At 42.4% G+C, this 24,326-nt stretch overlaps 1 protein-coding gene across 2 annotated transcripts in view; it reads left to right on the forward strand.

Moving 5' to 3' along the window:
- The window catches only part of SLC39A8 (solute carrier family 39 member 8), a 112,824-nt gene that overhangs the window by 57,905 nt on the left and 30,593 nt on the right, over positions 1–24,326 (forward strand). For both annotated transcript variants that reach the window (XM_033956899.1, XM_033956907.1), the window contains 3 exons: positions 3,577–3,746; positions 15,369–15,491; positions 21,808–21,963. In XM_033956899.1, the coding sequence (XP_033812790.1) occupies positions 3,577–3,746; positions 15,369–15,491; positions 21,808–21,963 (449 nt within the window). The remainder of the gene's footprint in view (positions 1–3,576; positions 3,747–15,368; positions 15,492–21,807; positions 21,964–24,326) is intronic.

Genomic DNA, 24,326 nt, shown 5'->3' on the forward strand with positions numbered 1-24,326 from the left:
CAACTAAACGGGACCTACCGCCCTTATCACAATATATATGTGTGTATACACACACATACACACACATATATATGCTAAAATTGTTTAAAAAATTGAATTTATGTATTGTTTCAAGGGTGTACGATATGGTGTAACTTATTAACAAGGGGCCTCCAAGCTTTATATAATTTGGGACCTCTCCAAATCGAAATCTGACATTGCATAGATTGATTCATCCCATTAGGATATGGCAAGTGCTTCCAAGTGACCTAGATTTATCACTGTAGGAGCATGACTGGCCACTGGTTTTGATTTGGCATGGGAACTTCTTATACTCGCTTTTTTAAAGCTAAAATATATTTAAAACAAAATAAAGAAAATGGTGCCTTTCAAAAAACAAGAGTCCCATTTTCAAATAATGTATTGCAAGTGAATTTAAAACTCCTCAGTTAGGGGAGCAGAGAATTATGTAGGGCAATTTATTGCAAATAAAAGATCCTGATCCATTGCATTTCACCTACATATTGCTGAAGAAATGGACACGTACAGCACTGAGATGAAAAGATACTCTTTTAGTAAAGATTAGTGTATGTTATCTGCCATAGGACCCACTTTATTCCCACGGCCCCAGCTGCAAACAACATGCACTGATCTTTAGTAAAAGACCCCTTAAGTTGCAGAGATGCTGAGTATGCCTAGAAATAAGTGCTAGGTGTGACAGATTTTGCATCCCTATATGCCTGGTAACTTTTACAAAACTGTAGCGCTGTTTGTAGTGCCAGCTGCAGCGATACCAGCTCCGATGCTCATAGGAATTCTATGAACATCGGAGCTGTTACCACCATGGCTGGCACTAAAAGCCGCGCTACAGTTTTGTAAAAAAATAAATAAAAATGGGTGAGGGGGGGGGGGAGTAAGTACAGTAGTTTATGGTTATATTGTTGCAACATGTAGTCTACCAGCACTACAATAGTTTCTGAAGTCCAGTTCATTTGACAAAAATATTTTTATCACTTGCTTTTGCAATGATTTTACCATAGGGTTATAATTCCAGTACATTGTGTTTGTGAATATAGCTATTTCTGTGTGTGAATCATTATTTGACAGAACCAACACTGGATATGTACAAAAATACTTGTTATAGGATAATATTATACCAATAACATTTGAAAGTGAGATATAGAAAAGTGTTTTATTGTGGTTCAGTGTTTTTGACATGGCAATCTAATAAGGTTTAGTCTTAACAGTTTCACATACAGAACTCATAGCCCAATTGGTCATCATTTGCAATCCCAATTTCCTAGCCTAAAAATGAAACGCATGCCTGTGTAGTTTTCAGAAGAGTGTTTGTTTTGAGCTTTGCTCAACCTGATGGGATGAGGGGAGATCACGCCCTTAATCACACAGTAGTTGATATCATCTCCTTAAATGTGAAATTGACAAGGAGTATCAGAGCCTGTGATAGTTACAGAAGAAATAAACAAGAATGTTTCTAAAATGACTGACATAAACAATTATGCTCCGTTTCTTAAATGTTTATGTTGTCGTGCCAATCCTGTTGATATTTCAGACATTTATCCCCTCTTTTGCGCTAAGCTTATTAGCGCACGCTAAACACGCTCTAAATGATAACGCGTGCATGTTATCATATGGATGCGTTAACGGTTAGCGCATGTGCTAAATCCGCGCTAAAACGCTTAGCGCGCTTTTGTAAAAGAGGGCCTCAGGATTCTAAAATGGATGCCCTTGCTACATGTAATAAAGAAACATAGAAATTGATGGCAAATGAAGACTGTATGGCCTATGCCAGGGGTAGGCAATTCCGGTCCTCGAGAGCCACAGGCAGGTCAGGGTTTCAGGATATCCACAATGAACAGGTATGAGATGGATTTTGGATGCACTGCCTCCTTGAGATGCAGATCTATCTCATGCATATTTATTGTGGATATCCTGAAAACCTAACCTGCCTGGAATTGCCTACCCCTTGCCTATGCAGTCAGCCCACACATACCGTCTGCTACAGCTTCCTCTCCTTTAGAGATCCTATGTGCTTGTCCTATGCTTTCTTGAATTTAGATATAGCCCTCATCTCCACCACCTTCATTGGGAGGCCATGCTACACATCTTCCACTTTTTCTGTAAAGAAGTATTTCCTTAGATTAATCCCAACTTTGTCCCATTTCACTTTCATTCTGGAGCTTCCTTTGAACTGAAAGAGACTTGCCTCCTTTGCATTTATGTCATAGTTACTACACTTTGATAAAAGGACCCTTTAGTGCTTTATTTCTTGCAAATGTGATTCACTGGTTAACATTTGTTGAATTAAACTCTACCCCCAGTAACTCCTTTCCTTTATTACAATCTTCTATGTGGTTTTTAACAGACTTCACTCTAACTCCTGCCTGTGTCCGTGAACTGCATCGTCTGGGCAATATTTAAAATTTTGCCCCAGACTGTTGATGTGGTCAAAATCTTCCGGTAGTTGTGAATGAAAGATAAAACCCCAAGGAATAGGACAGTATTCTTCAGTGCAAATGCCTGGGGGGCCCTGTTAGTGGCTCTCAGAAACCTCATGAACCCATAGACCCATCCTCAGGCCTGCCCAGTTTCACCCATCCCCGCCCTGTTATGCCCACACCATGCCCCAGCCTCACCCCTCGCCTCTTGCCCCCCTCAGCCTGATCTCGTCCCTGCTGATGCGATCTGCTTTTCAAAACCCGGACAAAGTTACGGGTTTTGAAAAGCTGTTCGGACGCCCGGACATGCCCTCTAAAAAGAGGACATGTCTGGGTAAATCCAGACATCTGGTAACCCTACCTGAGGAGTGGCACCCATCATCATTCTGGATTATTTTCTGCCACTCTACCACCCAAGCTCATGACAGAAAAGGGAAAGTGGATGATAGGAAGAGCCGCATGATTGAAGGACAAGGCATTTCTCAGTAGATGAAGAATATGGATTTGCAAATGCCCACCTCCTTCAGAATACCCTCAATAAAAGGTTTGGTGTGCTGATGGGGCAGATGTCATTGGCACACACTGGTCAGCATTGTTGTAGCCTTGCATGAGAAGATATTTGGCGGTTCTCCTTCACTTCATTTAGATCCAAAGTGGCTCAAACTTACAAATTAGTGAAGAATCCTAGAATAGAATGAAACTGTTTCCCCGTTTCCTTTACTCTACCCCACCTGCCAATCCCCCTCCCCCCACAAAACTTTTAGCTCATGGTTTATATTGTTTCCTTGTGGGATGAGGATAGAGTGAGTGCCAATTCACCCAATATCCAACGCAATTAAAAATATGCAGGAAAAAGGCTGCGTGATTTTATATTACTGTACCTGAAGGTAACTAATCTTGAATTATTGCTGAAAAAATGTGAGCTAAATCCAAATAAATACATGAATGCCAAGATTTAAATCTGAGCTCAAACATAATCCAGTGTTATTTTGCATGAAGGGATAATGTCATGCTTACCAGATGGCATATATGTTTTAATCAGGCTCTTAGTTCTTCAAACTAGCAGAGAAACACTAGAAAACAAGTCATTATATTATTAATATTCTTCTACCTTTGTCATCACTCTCCTATTTTTCCACAGTTTGGGGATTTGGGTTCCTATCAGTGACTATTATCAGTCTGGCATCACTTCTGGGATTGTTTATTACACCTGTGGTAAAGAAGTCATATTTCTCCAAGATTTTGACCTATTTTGTTGGTTTGGCCATTGGGACTCTCTTTTCTAATGCCATTTTCCAGCTCATTCCAGAGGTAAAGACTTAATTTTTTTGTGTGAAAATGATTACTGCATTTCAGTTAAGGAATCAAAATGTTTGCTAACCTATTTTATCCCAGGACAAGCAGGCAGCATATTCCCACACATGGGTGACGTCACCGACGGAGCCCCGCAGCGGACAGCCTCGAAAGCAAACTTGCTTGAAGATCTCGATCTTTCGAGCACTGCACCGCGCATGCGCGCGTGCCTTCCCGCTCGAACTAGGGGGCGCATCTCCTGAGAGGATCCTCAGTTCGTTAATTTCCGCGGAGACAAGAAGACACGTTTTTTCTATCTCTGCAGTAAATTGCCTTCTCTTCACCGCGGCTGTTTCTTTTCTTTTATTTTAAGTTAAGTTCGGTCGCTGTGTCCTTCTTTTTTAGTTTTCTTTTCTTAAAAAAAAAACAAAAAAAAAACCAGTTTCTTTTATTTTTGTCCGGCCGGTGAGCTTTGGGCCTAGGCCCATTAGCTCTTTCGTTCGACACGGACTTTGTTTTTTCCATGTCCCGGCCCCTTACCGGGTTTAAACGTTGTCGTCAGTGTAATCGGGTGATTTCGGTCACCGATCCTCACTGTCGTTGTTTACAGTGCCTGGGTTCCACTCATTCCCCAGAAGACTGTCATCGTTGCTTCACCCTCACTCCACGAGCTTTTCGGCGCCGGTGAGCTCAGTTTTTTCAACTTTTTGGCATGGAGCAACCTTCGGAGTTGACCTCGACCTTGGCGGCTGCCCCGGTCTCGAAGGCTTCGACTCTGACGACATCGACCTTGGTGGTCTCGAAGGCCTCGACCCAGGCTCCGGCTGGAGCTCCGGTCTCGAAGGCCTCGACCTTGCCAGCTTCGGTTCCCTCGAAGACGATAACTTCCACGAAGTCTTCTACGGGGGGTAAGTCTCCGAGTTCTCTTTCAGGTACCTTACCCAAGAAGCCACCAGAGTCCTCGAAGCATCCATCCTCAAAGCGTGCCTCCAAGATAAGGGAATACTCACCTTCGAGGTCGCCCTCTTCGGAGCGTACTGCTGCACCTACGAGATCAGAATCTTCTGTCTCGGTGCCGATGCTGGAGGACATGCTAAAATCTATACTCACTACTCAGATTTCCTCCTTAGTGGCGCAATTGGTCCCGTCCTCGACCTTGCCTCGGACTGACCAGCCTGTCACACAACCTGCGCTTCCAGTATCTCGAGGCCGATCCAGGACACCGAAGAACATTTCTTCGTCGGACTCTTCTCCAGATTCACCTCCTCCGAAGCATCGATCGAAGCCTATTGCTACCAAGCTTCGGAGAGAGTCTTCGACCTTGGATACTGAGACTTCTCTGCCTCATTCTTCGAAGCAGAAGCATCGATCCCGACACCATCGAGCATCACCTCGAAGTCCTTCTCATTCGAAGACATCACCGTCGAAGCATTCTCGTCGAGGTAATTCACCTCACACCTCGACTCATTCTGTACCTCGTACACCTGGTACTTCTCCATCCAGGAGCCTAAAGAGAAAACATTCTCTTACTCCACCTCTTAGTGCAGCTTCTTCTATGACATTACGTCTGGATTCAGAGCCGCTTTCACCATACTCTAGAGAGGCTTCTCCATCCTACTCAGCTCTTCCTAAGTCTCGCAGTGTCTCTCCTGGGGAAACGTCTGATCCTAAATCCATTTCTTTTGCCAAATTCATTTTTGATATGGGACAAGCTCTCAAATTAGATCTTCATTCAGACTCTAAATATACTCCTGAATACTTAGCAGATATCCACCAAAAGAGTCCCTCAGGCTACCTATGACTCCTGTCCTGAAATAGACATTTACTCGTCATATGGAGACTCCTTATTCCATCACTGCCATTCCATCTAAATTGGAATCCCGTTATCGGACAGTTCCATGCAAAGGTTATGAAAAGTCTCAACTGTCTCATCAGTCTCTAGTTGTCGAATCATCTTTAAAAAAAGCACATCCTTCAAAAATTTATGCTTCAGTTCCTCCAGGTAGAGAAGGTCGTACCATGGATAAGTTTGGTCGTCGTTTATACCAGAACTCTATGATGGCAAATAGAGTTCTTAATTATAACTACATCTTTACATCCTACTTCAACCATTTTCTGAAGATTTTACCATCTTTTTATCCAGATATCTCTACCACTCGTCTCTCGGAATTTAAACTCATCCTTAAGACTCTTTCTCAATTGAGACTATACATGTTACAAGCTTCATATGATGCCTTTGAACTCTCGTCTAGAGTATCTGCCTTTGCTGTAGTCATGCGTCGTTTAGCATGGCTACGTATTGTGGACATGGATCCTAATCTTCAAGATAGATTGGCTAATCTTCCTTGTCAGGGAAATGAGCTATTTGATGACTCTATTGAGGCGGCTACCAAGCGTCTTTCAGAACATGAGCGCTCTTTTGCCTCCCTCATTCGTCCAAAACCTAAACCTGCACCAACTAGAGGTTTCAAACAGACTCCACGTCGCTACCCGCAGAAAACAACTCCTGCTTTTTCCAGACCTCCTCCTCGTCGTCCTCCCCCACAACAGCGACAACAGAAGTCTCAGACCCCTGCTGCCACCAAGCTTGCTCAGTCTTTTTGACAATCTCGACCTGAGAATTCAAATTTCTCTCTTTCCAAATTCTCCCCTCCCCATAGGAGGTCGCCTGTCCACATTTTATCACCAGTGGGAGCTCATTACATCAGATCTCTGGGTGCTTACCATCATACGAGAGGGATACTCTCTTCAACTCCTTCAGGTTCCTCCAGATCGCCATCCAAGAGAGTGTCCTTCCAATCAGTCGCATCTTCCCCTTCTTCTTCAAGAAGCTCAGGCTCTGCTGCGCCTGCGAGCTGTGGAGGAAGTTCCTCTTCCACAAAGGAACTTGGGATTCTACTCCCGTTATTTTCTAGTTCCCAAAAAGACGGGGGATTTGCGACCGATCCTGGATCTCAGAGCTCTCAACAAATTTCTAGTCAAAGAGAAATTTCGAATGCTCACTCTGCCGACTTTATATTCCTTAATGGATCAAGGGGATTGGATGTGTTCCCTCGATCTCAAAGAGGCATATACTCATATCCCTATTCATCCAGCATTTCGCAAGTACCTCAGATTTCAAGTAGGAAGCCTTCATCTGCAGTACCGAGTTCTCCCCTTCGGGTTGGCTTCTTCTCCCAGAGTTTTCACAAAATGTCTCGTGGTGGTGGCTGCAGCTCTTCGCAACCAGGGTCTCCAAGTATTTCCATACCTCGACGACTGGCTCATCAAAGCTCCCTCTTCTTCAGGGGTTATTGCAGCGACCCAACAGACTATTCTTTTTCTACAAAGTTTGGGATTTCACATCAACTTTCCCAAATCTCAGTTGACTCCCTCTCAGTCTCTCCAGTTCATAGGAGCAACTCTGGACACTATCAATCTGAGAGCCTACCTTCCACAACCACGTCAGGTCGCCCTTCTTCAGATTTCTCAACAAGTCTTCCATCTTTCAACTGTTTCAGCACGGAAGATGATGGTTCTGCTAGGTCACATGGCTTCTACAGTTCATGTGATTCCTTTTGCCAGACTTCACCTTCGTATTCCTCAATGGACACTGGCATCCCAATGGCAACAATCAGTGGATCCACCGACTCGACTAATTTCCATCACTCCTTCATTGCGGAAGTCTCTCCGTTGGTGGATGCTCTCTTTGAATCTTTCAAGAGGTTTACTGTTCCACCCTCTTCCTCATCAGAAAGTCCTCACAACCGACTCGTCAATGTACGCATGGGGAGCTCATGTGGACGGTCTTCGCACTCAAGGGCTTTGGACCCAAGCAGACCGTCGATGTCATATAAATCTGTTGGAACTCAGAGCGATATTCTATGCTCTCAAAGCTTTTCAGCATCTACTTCACGACATGGTGATTCTTGTACGTACCGACAACCAAGTAGCCATGTATTATGTCAACAAACAGGGAGGGACGGGATCTCACTCCCTCTGTCAAGAAGCTCTGAAATTATGGAATTGGGCGATTCTTCACAACATCTTCCTCAGAGCTGTTTATATTCAGGGTCAACACAATTGTTTGGCGGACAAATTGAGTCATCTTCTACAACCTCACGAATGGACACTCAATTCTCCTACTCTTCGCCAAATTTTTACTCGTTGGGGAACTCCGCAGATAGATCTGTTTGCGTCACCTCTCAACTTCAAACTGCCTCAATTTTGCTCCCGCATATATGCTCCTCAACGTCTCGAAGCGGATGCGTTTCTACTGGACTGGAGAAACCAGTTCCTTTATGCTTTTCCTCCGTTTCCTCTGATTCTCAAAACTCTAGTCAAGCTGAAATCAGACCATGCCACCATGATTCTGATAGCTCCTCGGTGGCCCAGGCAACCTTGGTTCTCCCTTCTACTTCAACTCAGCACCAGGGAGCCTCTTCTTCTACCAATATTTCCCTCTCTACTCACGCAGAGTCACGGATCTTTACTTCATCCCAATCTGCAGTCTCTACATTTGACAGCCTGGTACCTTTCTGCATAACAGACTTTTCTCAATTCTCTCCGTCTGTTCAGGATGTCTTACTTGCTTCCAGAAAACCATCAACTAGACAATGTTATGGTCAGAAGTGGACTAGATTCTCTGCTTGGTGTTCTACACGTCACTTACCACCCAGATCTGCTTCCTTGACATCAGTTCTGGACTACTTACTTCATTTGTCACAATCTGGACTTCAGACTACATCTATACGAGTCCACCTTAGTGCTATAGCTGCTTTTCATCAGACTTTGGATGGAAAACCCCTTTCTGCACATCCTATGATTTCTCGCTTTATGAAAGGACTTCTTAATCTCCATCCACCTCTTAAACCACCTCCTGTGGTTTGGGATCTCAATGTTGTTTTAGCTCAACTTATGAAACCTCCTTTTGAACCACTTGACAAAGCTCATCTCAAGTATCTCACTTGGAAAGCTGTTTTCCTGATCGCCCTCACGTCTGCTCGACGAGTCAGTGAGTTACAGGCTTTGGTTGCTGATCCACCTTTCACAGTTTTTCACCATGACAAGGTGGTTCTCCGTACTCATCCTAAATTCTTGCCTAAAGTTGTTTCAGAATTTCATATCAATCAGTCTATTGTTCTGCCTGTATTTTTTCCAAAGCCTCATTCTCATCCAGGAGAGGCGGCTCTTCATACTTTGGACTGTAAACGTGCTTTGGCTTTCTACCTCCAACGCACTCAACTTCATAGAACATCTCCTCAACTTTTCATATCATTTGATCCGAACAGGTTGGGACGTCCTATATCAAAACGCACAATCTCCAACTGGATGGCTGCTTGCATTTCATTCTGCTACGCTCAGGCTGGTCTTCCCTTGCAAGGTCGAGTGACGGGCCACAAAGTTAGAGCTATGGCGGCATCTGTAGCTTTCCTCCGATCAACTCCTATTGAGGAAATCTGCAAGGCTGCCACTTGGTCCTCGGTTCATACTTTCACCTCTCATTATTGTTTGGATACTTTATCCAGGAGGGATGGCCACTTTGGCCAATCTGTTTTGCAAAATCTCTTTTCGTAAATTGCCAACTCCCCTCCATCCCTTTCTACTTAGCTTGGAGGTCACCCATGTGTGGGAATATGCTGCCTGCTTGTCCTGGGATAAAGCACAGTTACTTACCGTAACAGTTGTTATCCAGGGACAGCAGGCAGATATTCCCACAACCCTCCCACCTCCCCTGGTTGGCTTCTTGGCTAGGTATCTGAACTGAGGATCCTCTCAGGAGATGCGCCCCCTAGTTCAGGCGGGAAGGCACGCGCGCATGCGCGGTGCAGTGCTCGAAAGATCGAGATCTTCAAGCAAGTTTGCTTTCGAGGCTGTCCGCTGCGGGGCTCCGTCGGTGACGTCACCCATGTGTGGGAATATCTGCCTGCTGTCCCTGGATAACAACTGTTACGGTAAGTAACTGTGCTATCTGTTCATTTGAGTGGCAAGATTGTTGGCGATTGCAAAGCTATTTGAATTTTTGATGCAAACCCATACACGTGGTTAATAAATGTAAAAATAAACAAAAAAGATTAATTGCCAATCAGATCATAATTTACATTACATTACATTACAGATTTCTATTCTGCCATTACCTTTTGGTTTAAAGCGGATTACAAAAGAGTTATGGAAGAAGGGTTACAAAGTTAGATCAGAGGTTGTTTCCAAGAGAGGGATAAGTAGGATCAGGGGTGAGGGAGGGGATGGTAAGAAGGGGGTATTCGTGGTATTAAGCTTTGTTAAGGGATTTCTTGAAGAGTATAGTTTTTATTTCCTTTCTGAACATCATGTAGTCTGGGGTTGTTATCAATAGGTTGGAGATTTGGTTATCTATTTTTGCTGCTTGAGTGGCTAGTAGGCCATCGTATAGTTTTTTCCGTTTTACTTCTTTGATTGGAGGGTAGGTGAATGGGGTGTGTGTTTTTCTATGCCTGGTAGAGGTAGTTTGGATGATGCGGTTGTTTAGGTAGATTGGGCTGACTCCGTTTATGGTTTTAAATAGTATACAGTAGAATTTAAATTGTATTCTTTCCTGAATTGGAAGCCAATGTGAGTCGATGTATGCCTCAGAAATGTGGTCATGTTTCTTCAATGAGTAGACGAGTCTCAGCGCTGTATTTTGAATTGTTTGTAGTTGTTTAATCATTATTGCTGGGCAGGGGAGGTAGAGGATGTTGCAGTAGTCTAGGATACTTAGGATTAGAGCTTGTACTATGAGCTAAAATTGTGTTTTTTGAAGAATTTTCAAACTTGTCTAAGGTTTCTCATAACTGCGAAAGATTTCTGTATTGTTTTGTTTATTTGTGGTTGCATGGTGCAGCCTCTGTCAATAGTCATACCTAGTAGTTTTAGGGTGGTTTGCAAAGGGTAATTGATAGAGTTGATTTCTAAGTTGGTTATGGTTGGGATTTTGTTATTTTCTAGGAGGATGAATTTAGTTTTGTCTGGGTTGAGCTTCAGTTTGTGGTCTTCCATCCAAGTCGTAACTGTAACTAGAATTTGATGTAGTGTGTCTGTCATTGAGAGCTTTGGTTGGTCGAAAGGAATGAGGATGGTGATGTCATCAGCATAGCTATAAGAGGTTAGGCCTTGTTTGTTCAGGAAAATGCCGAGAGAGGCCGTATATAGATTGAAGAGAGTAGGGGATAGTGGGGAACCTTGTGGTACGCCACAGGGATTGGATCAAGGTTTGGATTTTTCTTTGTCTGATTTTACTTTGTATGTTCTGGATTTTAAGAAACCTTCAAACCATGAGTATACTTTATCTGAGATGCCTATTGAGTCCAAGATTTGCAGTAGGATGTTATGATCTACCAAGTCAAATGCCGCCATCAGGTCCAACTGTATGAGCAGCATTTTTTTCCCAACGCTGAGGTGTTGTCTTGCTGTGTCGATAAGGGAGCCTAGTAGTGTCTCTGTAATGAAGTTAGTTCTGAAGCCAGATTGCGTGGGATGGAGTAAGTTATGGTCCTCGAGATAGTTGGTGAGGAGTTTAGCTACTAATCCTTCTGTTAGTTTGATATATAGAGGTATTGAAGCGATCGGTCTGTAGTTGGATGGGTGGTCTGTTGGTCCTTTTGGGTCTTTTAGGATTGGGGTGATGATGATTTCGCTGAGGTCAGTCGGGAAAATGCCGTCTGTGAGCATGGCTTGTATCCAGTGTAGGAATAAGGTACGGAACTTAGTGCTCGCTGATGACAGGAAATATGGCGGGCAATGGTTGAGTTCACAGGATGCGTGGCTGTACTTATTGTAGAGTTTGTTGAATTCAGTCCAATGTATCTTAGGGAATTGGGACTAAGTTCTGTCTGCAGCACAAGATTCATTTTCTGTGGGAAGTATTGTAACTTCAGTTAGGTGGTCTGGGTTACTATTGAAAGTAGCTCTGGTGTTTGTGATTTTATTCTTGAAGTGTTCTGCTAGGAGGGAGGCTGAAGGGGAGGGGTTATTGTTAGTGGTCATATAGGGTATGGTGTTAGTTAGATCTTTTAATATTTGGAATAGTTTTTTGGTGTCTTGGGTTTCCGTGCCTATTAGGTTGGTGTAATGTTTTTTTCTCTTTTCTTTTGATAGAAGTTTGTATTGTTTGTTAATTTTTTTCCAGGTGGTTTTCATGTGATCTAGGTTGAATTTTCTCCATTTTCTTTCTAGACGTCTACATTGTCTCTTGAGTAGGAGTAATTCGTTGTCGAACCATTGGTCTGATCGTCTGCAGGTTCTGGTTTTGGTTCGTAGTGGGGCTTGTTCATCAAGGATGTTATTGCTCAATTTGCCCCAGTGTGAAATGAAGTCTTTGGGGTTATCTTCTTGGATTGTTTCATCTACTTTTGACCAGAATATGGTGGGCTCGATGCGTTTGTGTGATGTGTAGGTTACTATTTTGGATATTGGTTTGAGAAATGTGGTGATCAGGCAAAACTGTTACATGTTGCACAAAAATAACAAAGAAACCAATATAATAAAACAGGAAGGCTTAGCGCACGGGCCCAGATTCTATAAATGATGCCTAAAGTTAGGTGCCAAGATTGGCGCACCTAGATGATCTAAGTGCCTAACCTAATTGATTAAAAGGCTTAATCAACACCAATAATTGGCAATTAATAACATGTAATCGACAATAATTGCACTTGATTAGATGGTAGGCGCCTACCACTTTGACACTTAGTCCAAGGTGCCTACCAGAAAGTAGGCATGGTTAGGAGGCAGATCGTGGGTATGTTTTTCATCTAGGCGCCTGTTTTGGACTTATGTCCCAGTAAGCACCTAACTTAGGGCACTCATTTAGGCCAAGAAAACCCTGGCATAAATAAGGTCCACCTAAGGTTAGGATGTCAATGGATGCCTAAGCCCACTTTATCGCCACTAGGTGTGATTCTATAAAGAGCACGTTGGCACAGGAAGGGAGAGGCAGAACCCCGGTTCATAAGTAAGACATAAGTCAAGCGTTCTTAAACCGGGGACTGCCTGTACTGCATTCATATGCAATACAATGAGCAATAAATTTACTTATGCAAATGCATATAAAAATATTAACAAACTACTGTTTGGGGATGTGTGGTGTAAAATTGAAGACATGTTTGTCTGTTACAAGGACACATAGTATTGAATAGTGAAGCCAAATAATTCAAAGACTAGAAAGAGGTGTTGCTTTTCTTAGCCACAGTTCCAACATAAGTGTTGGCATCACAGTTAATTTTTTTAAAAACTTTAAATCTGACTCAATTATAGTAGATGAAGTTGAGAAGATTATTAAAAATTCAAGCAAGATTTAGTCATAGTCAGGTTTCTTTAATAAACAAAACAAAACAAAATCAGTGGAGATGACAAAGCCAATGAACGGTGCTTCAAATTCCTTATTGAAATCTCTGACTTGACATGGATCATGTTTTGGCTAAACACCTGCATCAGGAATCAATACATAAATAGAACCCACAGGAATTAATTTAAAATAAACATGAAATACAAATGAAACCATTTTGATATATAAGCACATATGTAAAGTTAGAAAATGGCCAAAACATGAAAACTTAGGTCCTCTTTTACTAAACATGATAGAGATTTCTACTGCGGCTTGGAGTGCTAAATGCTCTGACACTCATAGGAATTCTATGAGCGTTGGAGCAGCGTTGGAGCATTTAGCGCTCCAAGTCACGGTAGAAATCTCTATCGTGGCTTAGTAAAAAGAAAGGGGGGGGAGGGGTAGTTATCTAAAAAATAAATATAATATATACAATGTGTCATATAAAACAAAATAAAATTAATATTTCATAAACAATATCTAAGGCCAGCTTTTATCAAGCTGCGCTAGAGGTTTATAGTGCTCCGACACTCATAGAATTCCTATGAGCTTTGGCGCACTTAACTTCACCAGCTCATGCTAAAAACCTCTAGCGCAGTTTCATAAAAGATGGGGTAAGTTAACTAACACCCCTGTTTATCAATTCGTGCTGCTGACCAGCTAGAGTTAAATGCTGAGCCACCCATCATCTTACGCGTTTTTATATCGCCATGCGAGCCTACCGGATGGGTATTACCCAGTCCCATGGCTGTCCTAAGTGTCCTCAAGTTTGTGCATCTTTGGGGCACATGTTTTGGTCCTGTCCCCATATTACTTTGTTTTGGAACCAATTGGGACAATATGTTTCCTCTTTATGGGACAGGCGATGGACTCCAACTCCCAGAGCGTTATTTAGCTTTTATATTATAGCCTCCCCTAAATATAAAGGAATGTCTGTCTGCCTTTGTGGCAAGAACGATGTTGATGGGAAAGAAAGCTATTTTGTCCAGTTGGCTCTCTGACGAACCGCTGACTTATGGTCACTGGAGATCGCTGATGATAGTCCATGCTTCCTTGGAAAGAAGAGATTTTGCTGATATTGATTCTGTTATGCGACGTCGCTTTTGTTCAATTTGGGAACATTTTTGGATGGACTTCACTCCATATGCCCAAAGTTGACTATTGAACTTATAATATGTGGTTTGTTTGTTTTTGTTTTTTTTGTGCTCCTCGACTGTTCTGTTATAGGGGAAGGGGGCGGGGGTTATATGCTATGTTTGAGGAAAATTGTTGTGGCTTGTTTGGCTATTTACCCTGTTTTGACTCTCAATAAATATATTTAAACAAAAAAAAAATACTGAGCCACCCATTGTAATCCTGTGGATGGCGCTGTTGACAGACATGGGGGAAGCTACTGCTTGCCCTGGATCGGTGGCATAGAATGCTGCTATTATTTGGGTTTTTGCCAGGTACTTGTAACTTGGATTGGCCTCCATGATGACAGGATACTGGGCTAGATGGACCATTGGTCTGACCCAGTAAGGCTATTCTTATGGTCTTATTAGATTTTCATTAAGAACCACTGAGATATATAACTTTTGCTTTAGAATTAGGGGTGCAGATATACAATGTTTTTCCAGTTCCAACTTTTAAGCATGCTACCTGAAGTATTTATCATTGGTCTATAGCCAAAGTATTTACCAGACCCAAATATCATTCCCCATCACATCCAGAGAAAAGAGACCAGAGATGTACTTCTCCAATATAAATTCAAAGTCATAAACAAATATATAGAAATTGGCCCCTGAAGCAGCAGAGTTTATTTGACTTTGACCATTAGATATCGGATTTCGTGAGCATCACCAGATAACTCGGCTAGTCAATAAATTATATATTCTTTGTTTCAACTATGTGTTCCTGTTTGTTCAACGATTAATTCATAACTGACAATTCTGAATTTCAGACGGTGCTATGGTGTGCTGTGCAGAGCTCCAAAAAAAGCATACATTTCCTTCTACTATGTTACTTATTTATGTTTCAGGTATTCATGGAATGATAAGGGAAACTGCCAAAATAATGTCGACAAGATTTTATTGTGAAATGAACAACTTATGAAATGTGGCCTAAAGGAGTTTAAGGCAGGCATGCTACTCCGGGAATAGTGGATTATGGACAGGGGAGTGAAATTTTGCAGTATCACATTTATTTGTAATACTGCTTTACAGATTGTTTTGTGGCCTTTTGAATATGTGAGTTATTAGCTGAGATTGAGAACCTTTATAGGATCTGTCTAATATGTTGAAATTCTCTGCTTAATGGAACCGCACTGTGTTGTATTGCAGGCCCTGGGACTTGATCCTAAGATTGATAACTACATTGAGAGATCTGTGGCTGTGTTTGGAGGATTCTACATTCTCTTCTTTATTGAACGGATTATTAAAATGGCATTGAAAATGTATGAAAAGGTATTTACTGTATACTTATATAGTGTATGCTTGCCGAGACTGTTGGATGGTCCGAGCTTTTTGTAGCCTCATGCTATATAACTGCCTAAAAAAATCTGTTTATTTTATTACATTTAATCACCTTTATGGGAGTCAAAGTGTGATATGATTTAAAATAGAAAAATAAAACAACCCAACTTGGGACTCCTTTTATGAAGCCGCGTTAGCGGTTTAACGCGTGTAATAGTGCCCGCTAATTTGCCGGCTGCACTAGCCGCTACCGCCTCTTGAGCAGGCGGTAGTTTTTCAGCTAGCACGGGGGTTGGCGCGCACTAAAAAGGTGTGTGCGTTAAAGCCGCTAACGCGGTTTCGTAAAAGGAGCCCTTGGTATTTCCAGATAGGTGGCCAGTATCCTATTTCACGGTTCTCGAACCTGTCCTGGGGCCCCTCAGCCAGTCGGGTTTTCTGGATATCCACATTGAATATTCATAACAGAGATTTGCATTCACTGCCTCCAATGCATGCAAATCTCTCTCATGAATATTCATTAAGGATCTCCTGAAAACCTGACTGGCTAGGGGTCCCCCAGGACAGATCTGAGAACTATCCTACTCCAATCTCTATTCCCCCCCCTAAAAAAGAAAAGGAGTCCCCTAAAAGGGCTAAGAATTGGGACTTGTATACTTCCTTTTTAGTTTTAACCACATTCAAAGCAGTTTACATACAGGTACTTCAAGCATTTTCCCCATTGGTCCCTATAGACTCACAATCTATCTAATGCATCTAGGGCAATGGGGGATTAAGTGACTTGCCCAGGGTCAAAAGGAGCAGCACAGGATTTGAACCCACAACGTCAGGGTGCTGAAGCTCTAATCACTATGCCACACACCTCCTTAAATCCACCCATCTCGGCAATAATCCTATAAAACCAACAGGCTACCATTGCTTAAAAATAGATTTTAAAACAGTTGGTTGGTTTTTTTAAAAAAATTCAGATGTAATAAACAAATTACAGTGGTACCTTGCATTACGAGTATAATCCGTTCCAGGAGCAAGCTCATAATCCAAAACGCTCGTTTATCAAAGCAAAGTTCCCCATAGAAAATAGTGGCAACACCGATGATTCGTTCCAGAACCCGGGGTCTGTATCTTTCGGGTGCCGGGTGCTGCAGCGCCATCTCCTCCATCCGCCTCCTCCATCTGCCATCCGAAGAAGAACCCCACAGTGCTGCTTCGGGGGGATGCATCTAATATCCGCCAGCTGCCGGAGACCCCCCGCAATGCCGCTTCAGAGGGATGCCTCCTCCATCCGCCGGCCAGCCCTCCACGTCGGATGCCCCCCGCATGCTGGAGAGCCCCCACGCAGCCGAGCACCGCCCCACCTGCACGCCGAGCACGACATGCACAATGCCGATGATTGACGCTGTGCGCGTCACACACAACGCGCAGGCGGGACGGCACCGGGCTGCACAGGCCCAGACAGAGGCCCTCCAACCTGCGGAAGGCACCCAACGTGGAAGGCTGGCCGGAAGATGGAAGAGGAATCCCCCGAAGCGGCGCTTCCTGGGCTGTAAGTGCTCGTTTATCGGGGCAGTGCTCGGTTTACGAGTCAAAAGTTTGCTGAGTGTTTTGCTCGTCTTGCAAAACACTCGCAAACCGGGTTTCTCGCAAACCGAGGTTCCACAGTATATGAAAAAAGCAGCAAAGTAAAACCAGCCTAAAGTAAAAAAAAAAAAAAAAAATAGTGCTAAACTGAAACTAATGCATTATAATTTGGAAATAAAATGAACTTCTAACTTTTATTTTCATTTTAACTAGGATGGCTTTCTGGTACAGGAACTTCTTGCTCTGAAAATTTCTAAGATAGGAACCTTACTGCCAAGGCATCACCAGCCCAAGGTGCGGCATAAGGAGGCCCTTGACTAGACAGCCCCCAAACTATCAGCCTCTTCGATGGTGCAATAATACTGGCTTAGTTCTAGAGAAGGGTCCTCCATTGTCCATTGTCCTCCTCAAATACCCCAAAAAGCACAAAATGGAACCAGGACTTGGAACCAAGAAATAAAGATATACAATACTTTATTAGAAGTTGCCACAAAACGCACACTGGAATCTTGACCCTACAAGGGCCGTGTTTCGGCAAAATACCTTACTCAGGAGTCCTGCAAATGTATCGATGCTGCTAAGATTCCATGGGAGTTTGAGTAGAATGCCAAAACTTGAAGCCAAAGCAAAACCATTGAAAGAACCGCATCTTGGAAACTGGTGGTGGTCATGCTGATGCCATTCAGGATTGCAGCTGGTTTAAGGGCTCTCTGGGTTAGGGCTTACTTTGCTGCGTACCTAGAGCAAAAATACCCTGGCTTGGGTGCCCCAGGAGCTTGGGGCTTGGTGTCCCCAACTTGAGGATGCCATCTTTAGTGGTCCTCAATTTGAGTTCCGCATACTAAACTGTATAACCTCACATTGACTTTCATTAAAGGGAATGGAAACTCAAAACTTTACTTCATACAGTTAATGGCTTACCTCTGGTTGAGTATTGATTCTTTGGAAGTAATCTTAAATCAGAAAAAAAAAGAAATCAGCACTAAAATGGAAGTAGACCATCCTGATGATATTAGCACAGTTTGTGATACTGGATCCATAGTTTACAAAGGGTGCAGTGATTCACACAATACACGCTCTATAAATTAACTATGTGGCCCCTTTGCAGACTGCAAGTCAGAGGCAATGATTCACATGGGATGGAGGCAGGAGGAAATGATTCTGATGGCTGAATCAGTCCATGTAGACCAGAAGAGGCAGCCTTGGCAATAGGAGGTGGGGCCAGAGGGATTGTCTTGGAAGGGGGAGAGAAGAATGAGAGAACTAGAGTCAGTGGGGGAATGGGGAAAGAGGACTGTGGCCTGGGTCAGAAAGTTGAAATCCAGGATAGCATTCTCAGAAATGCTTCCGTTCCAGGACCCAAAAGGCAGACAATTGTGCAGGGAAGAGGGATTTATATTCGTTAAGAACCATGCAACATTTTGGGGAATGTTCTAAAAATGGGCTCAAAGTATATAAATAAATTGAAGAAATAAACTATAATAATAAATTCACCAATCTGATATAATATAAAAATAAAGTGAATTGAATAATAAATTATTAAATTAAATAAAGCATACTAAAATTTGAATTAGAGTGCTCAGTGTGATATCTTATTCAAAACCAGCAGGTTTGTAGAATAAAGATGTAATATGGCTACATCATTGCACTCACCTACCTACCAGCCCTTAAGCACTTATTGAATCTGGACTATTATAGTTGACTTGTACAAATAAAACAATGTAAAAAGTACTTAGCTGAATCCAGATGACGATGATTGTCAAATGAAAGGTACAAAGTCCAAGATCAATAAACACGTCTTCTCAAGATGGAAATAGAAGTATGCATACTTTTAACTGTTATAGGTGCTGACAATCGTGCAATGAGTTACTCCAAATTTATGTTGCTGGTTTTGATGCAATAGTAAAATAAAAGTGAGTCCCCAAGACGAAAAAAACTGCTAGAACATAACAAAAATCACCATATAACCAGAACTCCTCAACGTGAAATGGTAAAATATCCAAAATTTCCTCAACACCGATCGTGTTTCACCAAGAGTTGCTTCATCAGGAGGAAAAAATGAAAACTAAAAAATAAAAACCTGAAGTAATGCAGTTATCAAAAGCTAACATATACGAAAAAAATTATTCTATAAACTCAAAATATAAATTACCTTCGGATCTCCTAATAGAGGGAACACGCCGCCAGAGAATCTCAACGTAGAGAACTGAATCAACGTAAGGTGTATGGACGTATATGTGAACGTCAAATAATCACGTGATGAACAACGTCATAATGACATCCTATTTCTTATTACGGGAAACAGATAATTGACAACTATCTAATGGTCCATTCTATTTCTTTGTTGAGACCATTAGGTGTTACTGTGGGCTCTACTTTAAATGGGATGGAACCGAACAGCTGGTGCTAATTGGATCTCCTTCCCTTTTGAAGACTTGTACTGCTATACAATTTATTTTTTTCATTAATGTTTTTAAGTTATGTATCTTAAGATTAGCAGTTTTTCTGTGCAAGCATTTTTGCTTGGTTACAAAAGCTTGACATTATATAAATAAAACATTTAAAAAAACAAAAAAAACCTCCTGAGGTAGAGCACATGTAAAATTAGAAAAACACTGGGAAAATTGGGGAAAAGCGGACAGAAATTCAGGAGCACATGGTTTGAACTAAGATATCTGTGAAGGATACTATCAAAACAAGTTGCCTTAGGTCCCTCCTGTGGGTGGGCCTTGAGGCGCCTGGGTCAATCAGGCCGTAAGGCCCGCCATTTTCAGGATGGCGGGCCTGCCGGACGGACGGGCTTGGGACCTGTCCATCCAACTTTTCTTTAATGTAAGGGGAGGGTGTCGGGGGTGGGTGGTGGTATTGCGAGGTCGGAGGGGGTCTCACGGGTCGGCGGGTGGGGGGGGGTTCGGCGGGCTGATTGGGGGGCGGTCGTAGGGGAGGCTGCATCGGGGCAGGAGGGCCTGGGATCCCTCCTGCCCGTACCTTAGTGGGGGTGGGGGGTAGGGGGATCACCTGGGCAGGAGGGGTTGGGCTCCCTCCTGCCCAGTTTGGCTCGGCGGGGTGGTCACTGGGACAGGAGGGCTTGGGCTCCCTCCTGCCCAGTTTGGCTCAGCGGGGTGGGGTGGTCGCTGGGACAGGAGGGCTTGGACTCCCTCCTGCCCGGATCGGATCGGTGGGGTGGGGTGGGATGGTCGCTGGGGCAGGAGGGCATGGGCTCCCTCTTGCTCGGATCGTTGTGGGGCAGATGGGGGGTGCTGGGGCAGGAGGCCTTGGGCTCCCTCCTCCCGGATTAGATCAATGGGTGGGGTGGTCATTGGGGTAGGAGGGCTTGGGCTCCCTCCTACCCGGATCTTGTCAGGGTGGAGGGGTGGATCACGGCAGGAGAGATGGCTCATCTCTCCTGCCGCGATAGTGATCCCAAGTGCCGCGTTTGGCACAGGGGAGGCGAGCCATCTCTTCTGCCGTGATTGTTGCTGGAGGGGGGGGGGTGGATTCTGTAACTGGTGTTGTTTTTGACAGACACCGGTTACAGAATCCAGCTTTTAGGCGAAGGACTGGCTCCTCCTTCGCCTAAAAGGCCTGGCTTTGGGCGTTTGGGACTTAGAATTGTTTTTTTTTGTTGATTATATGTTGTTAGTGTAGATCAGTGGTTCCCAAACCCTGTCCTGGGGGACCCCCAGCCAGTCGGGTTTTCAAGATATCCCTAATGAATATGCATGAGAGAGATTTGCATATAATGGAAGCGACAGGTATGCAAATCTCTCTTATGCATATTCATTAGGGATATCTTGAAAACCCGACTGGCTGGGGGTCCCCCAGGACAGGGTTTGGGAACCACTGATCTACACTAACAACATATAATCAACAAAAATGTATGTATGTATGTAGATGTATGGGTGGTCTGGGCATTTAAACAGCTGAACGTAGAGGTAAGCCATTATTTTTTTTTAAATCCTCCTTTTGGACTTTTTTTTTTTTTTTTTGAAAATAGACATTTTCCCTGCTTCTACTTTTAATGTGTAGGGCCTTAGGCCAAAAGGGGACTTAGATTTTTTTTTTTTTTTATTATGCCCCTCTATGTTTTGTAACACAAACAAAACTCGGTGCTGGAATATAGGTGAAAGGTGATAGTTGCTTTACATATATAGAGAAGTCAAAGACTCAAATTGACTCAAATATAATGGAGACCAAAAATCCCAACAGCCTTGTTTCTGTCTTCCCTTTATTTACAAGGGGAACTACAGATTTTTTTGTTTAGAAAACATGTTTGGGGGTGGGATGGTAGGGGCTAGATGGGATAATCCAGGGTGAGATACTTGGTATTAGAGAGGGGAGTAGGCTAGAAGAAACAAAAGCTCTCTCCTAACGCTCTTAATTTGATCAGCAAATCAATTCCTTCATTTTGTAGAAGCCTTTCTGGTTTATATTTAAATTATATCTAATCATTTATAATGTACTTGTTGATTTGTGTTCTGTGTATTATGATATATATTTTAAAAAATATTTATTAATAATAGAAAACATATATTAGGCTTGCAATGATTTTAGGATATCTAACCTTGTTTTGTGCTGATTTTAGAACAATTTTAATTTGATGTAATTCCTGGTCAGTCTAGTTGCTCTTATTGTTAGCTGCTTTGAACCTGATTGATAAGTGCAGGCTAGAATATTTTTTTAAAAATATAATGTAATATACATATATTTTATTTCCTGCAACACATTATAGGACGGTCATAGTCATTTAGAAATTGATCGAGTGAATGGTCGAGAAATCTGTAATGAATCCAAGTGCAAAAATGGGATAATATGTTATGCAAACCCATCTGTGACGGGGATTAATGGCAGTGTCACTGCAGACCACATCAGCATGGAGTCAACTCAGGTATGAACACTGATTTTCATTTCTAATTCATTGAACAGTGATACAAAGGAAGTGAAGCTGAATGTAAACAGTGATGGACCCAGCCCTTACTATTCTGGGGCTTTGGAGGGTGAATATACTCCCCCTTCCATATTTATGGGGTTTAGGGGCACAACCCCCTAGCAAATAATAAAAATTTGTGAATAACTTTCAGGCCGACTCTGAACCACACCCACCTCCCCCCTGCCTCTGGGACCTTTCCACACCTTACTTTTAAAGCCTGGTGGTCTATCGATGAAGCAGGGCAGGAGCGATCTTCCTATGCCGCTGCTCCGTGCAGAGCTACGAATGAAAATAACTGCTGTGAGTTCCCGCTGTAGTTTCGTGTAGAGGATTCATTGAAGTTTTTTAAAAAAAAATTCATCCACAAACTGGCCATAAGGGGCCATACATGTAGATATCAGTCACAACTGTGAGGCTACAGTATCTGCCAAAGCTTTGCCTCTCCCATTATAGTCCAAAGGAGCAATTTTATCACTTTTCTTTTCCAATCATTGCAAAATCAGCAAAGCTAGGCAACACCAGGCTGCTTCCCTTTATCACATGTTCAGGTAGGAAGTCAAAAGACCTTGGAGTTCTCCAGTTCACTAATTGCACTTTCTTGTTGCAAAACCTGCTTATAAAGAAATGCTCCGCTTTTCAAGAAGTCTTGGCACTCACCCTTTTAAAACCAGCTTAATATTTAAAAATCTTTGGGAGTAATATTCAACAGCAAGTGGTCAGTGTATTAATTTAAATGCTGGCTGCTGTACTCAAATTATTATATACTGGCAACAGGTAAAGCAGCACTGAATATAGTATTGGCCTCTAGCTGCCACCACCATTGTGCAACTGATATTCAAAGGATTTATGCTTCTAAATTAGCCTCTTTGAAAATTTATTAGGGATGAGTGCATACATTTTTACTCAAATTCCACTAGTTAGTTAGGTGCCATTGACCCTTGTTTGAGTCGTAGCAACTTGATGAATTATAGATCTAAAAAGAGATTGGTTTTGTGCTAGTTCGGTTAGGTCCTCTAGCATGATCCCCATGGTTGTTTTCAATGTGTTCAGCCATCTGATTGCAGGTTGCGCTCTTCACCTGGTTCCTTCCATCTTCCCAAACATGATGACCTTCTCCAATGATCTTTCTCTTCTGACAGTATGACCAAAATAAGAGATTCGTAACTTCATTGTTTGGGCTTCAAGTGACATAGCCAGTTTGATCTCTTCCAGAATCGATTTGTTAGTTCTTCTGGCGGTCCATACATAAAATCCTTCTCCAGCACCAAAGCTCAAATGACTCAAAATTTATGGGCCTGCAAAATGGGTGGTAATAAGAGTGGGTTTAAGGAGGGGAAAAAAAGTTACGAGCTTAGCATTGATTTTTCAGCACCAGGTTCATAAATTAGGCTCATAAATATAGACAAAACCTGATATTGAAAGCTATTTGACTGGCCAGAAACATCTGCTGACTGTTGAAATAGTATTCAGCGTGAGTTAACCAGTTATCTTACGTTGAATATTTGTGGTTAGTGGCTAAAATTTAACCGGCTATATCGTATGATAACTGGTAGTACTCAGTGCTTACCAGCTAAGTTTAGCAGCCAAATCAGGCCACATAAATAGCAGGCCTATCTTTGGCTATTATTAACTGGCCAGCGCTGAATATTAACTGAGCTGGATAAATTAGCGCCGGCCCTAAAAACCAAAACAAAACCATGGATATTCACTGACAGTCACCGGAAACAATCCAGCATTGAATATCTGTGCTCACTGCCGACTGTGGGTCTTAGCCAGGCTGCCTCCAAGTGGTCTGAATATCGGCTTCAAACAAATGACAGACCTAAAATTATAAGCATAAATTTTATGTTTATTAAAATTTGATATCCCACAATTTACAACAGATCAATGTAGCTTACAAAACACAATAAAATCAGTTAAAACAAGAAAAGAATGCCATTATCAATAGGAAAGACCTAATCTAAATATTGAGGAGAGAACCCCCCCCACACCACCTCTTTTTGTTATGGTTTCATGAATAAAGTCTTCTCATGGCTACTGACAATCTAAAAATTACCTCAAATTAAATGCCAAATTGAAAAAAATGAGTTTTCAACATAGACTTAAATTTTGGAGATGAAAGTTCTCTTCGCATAACTTGTGGAAGGTCGTTCATAAACTTATGAACAGAGGAGTGATATGATCATATACCTTAGCCTAGAATAGAAGCCTAGCTGCTGAATTTTGTAATGTCTGTAACCTACGTAAAAGTGCTGCACTGATTTCACAATATATAGAATTGCAATAATCTAATCTTGATATTACAAGCTTCAACATTAAGA

The sequence above is a fragment of the Geotrypetes seraphini genome, chromosome 1, assembly GCF_902459505.1.
Source record: "Geotrypetes seraphini chromosome 1, aGeoSer1.1, whole genome shotgun sequence".
In the NCBI taxonomy this organism is placed as follows: Eukaryota; Metazoa; Chordata; class Amphibia; order Gymnophiona; family Dermophiidae; genus Geotrypetes; species Geotrypetes seraphini.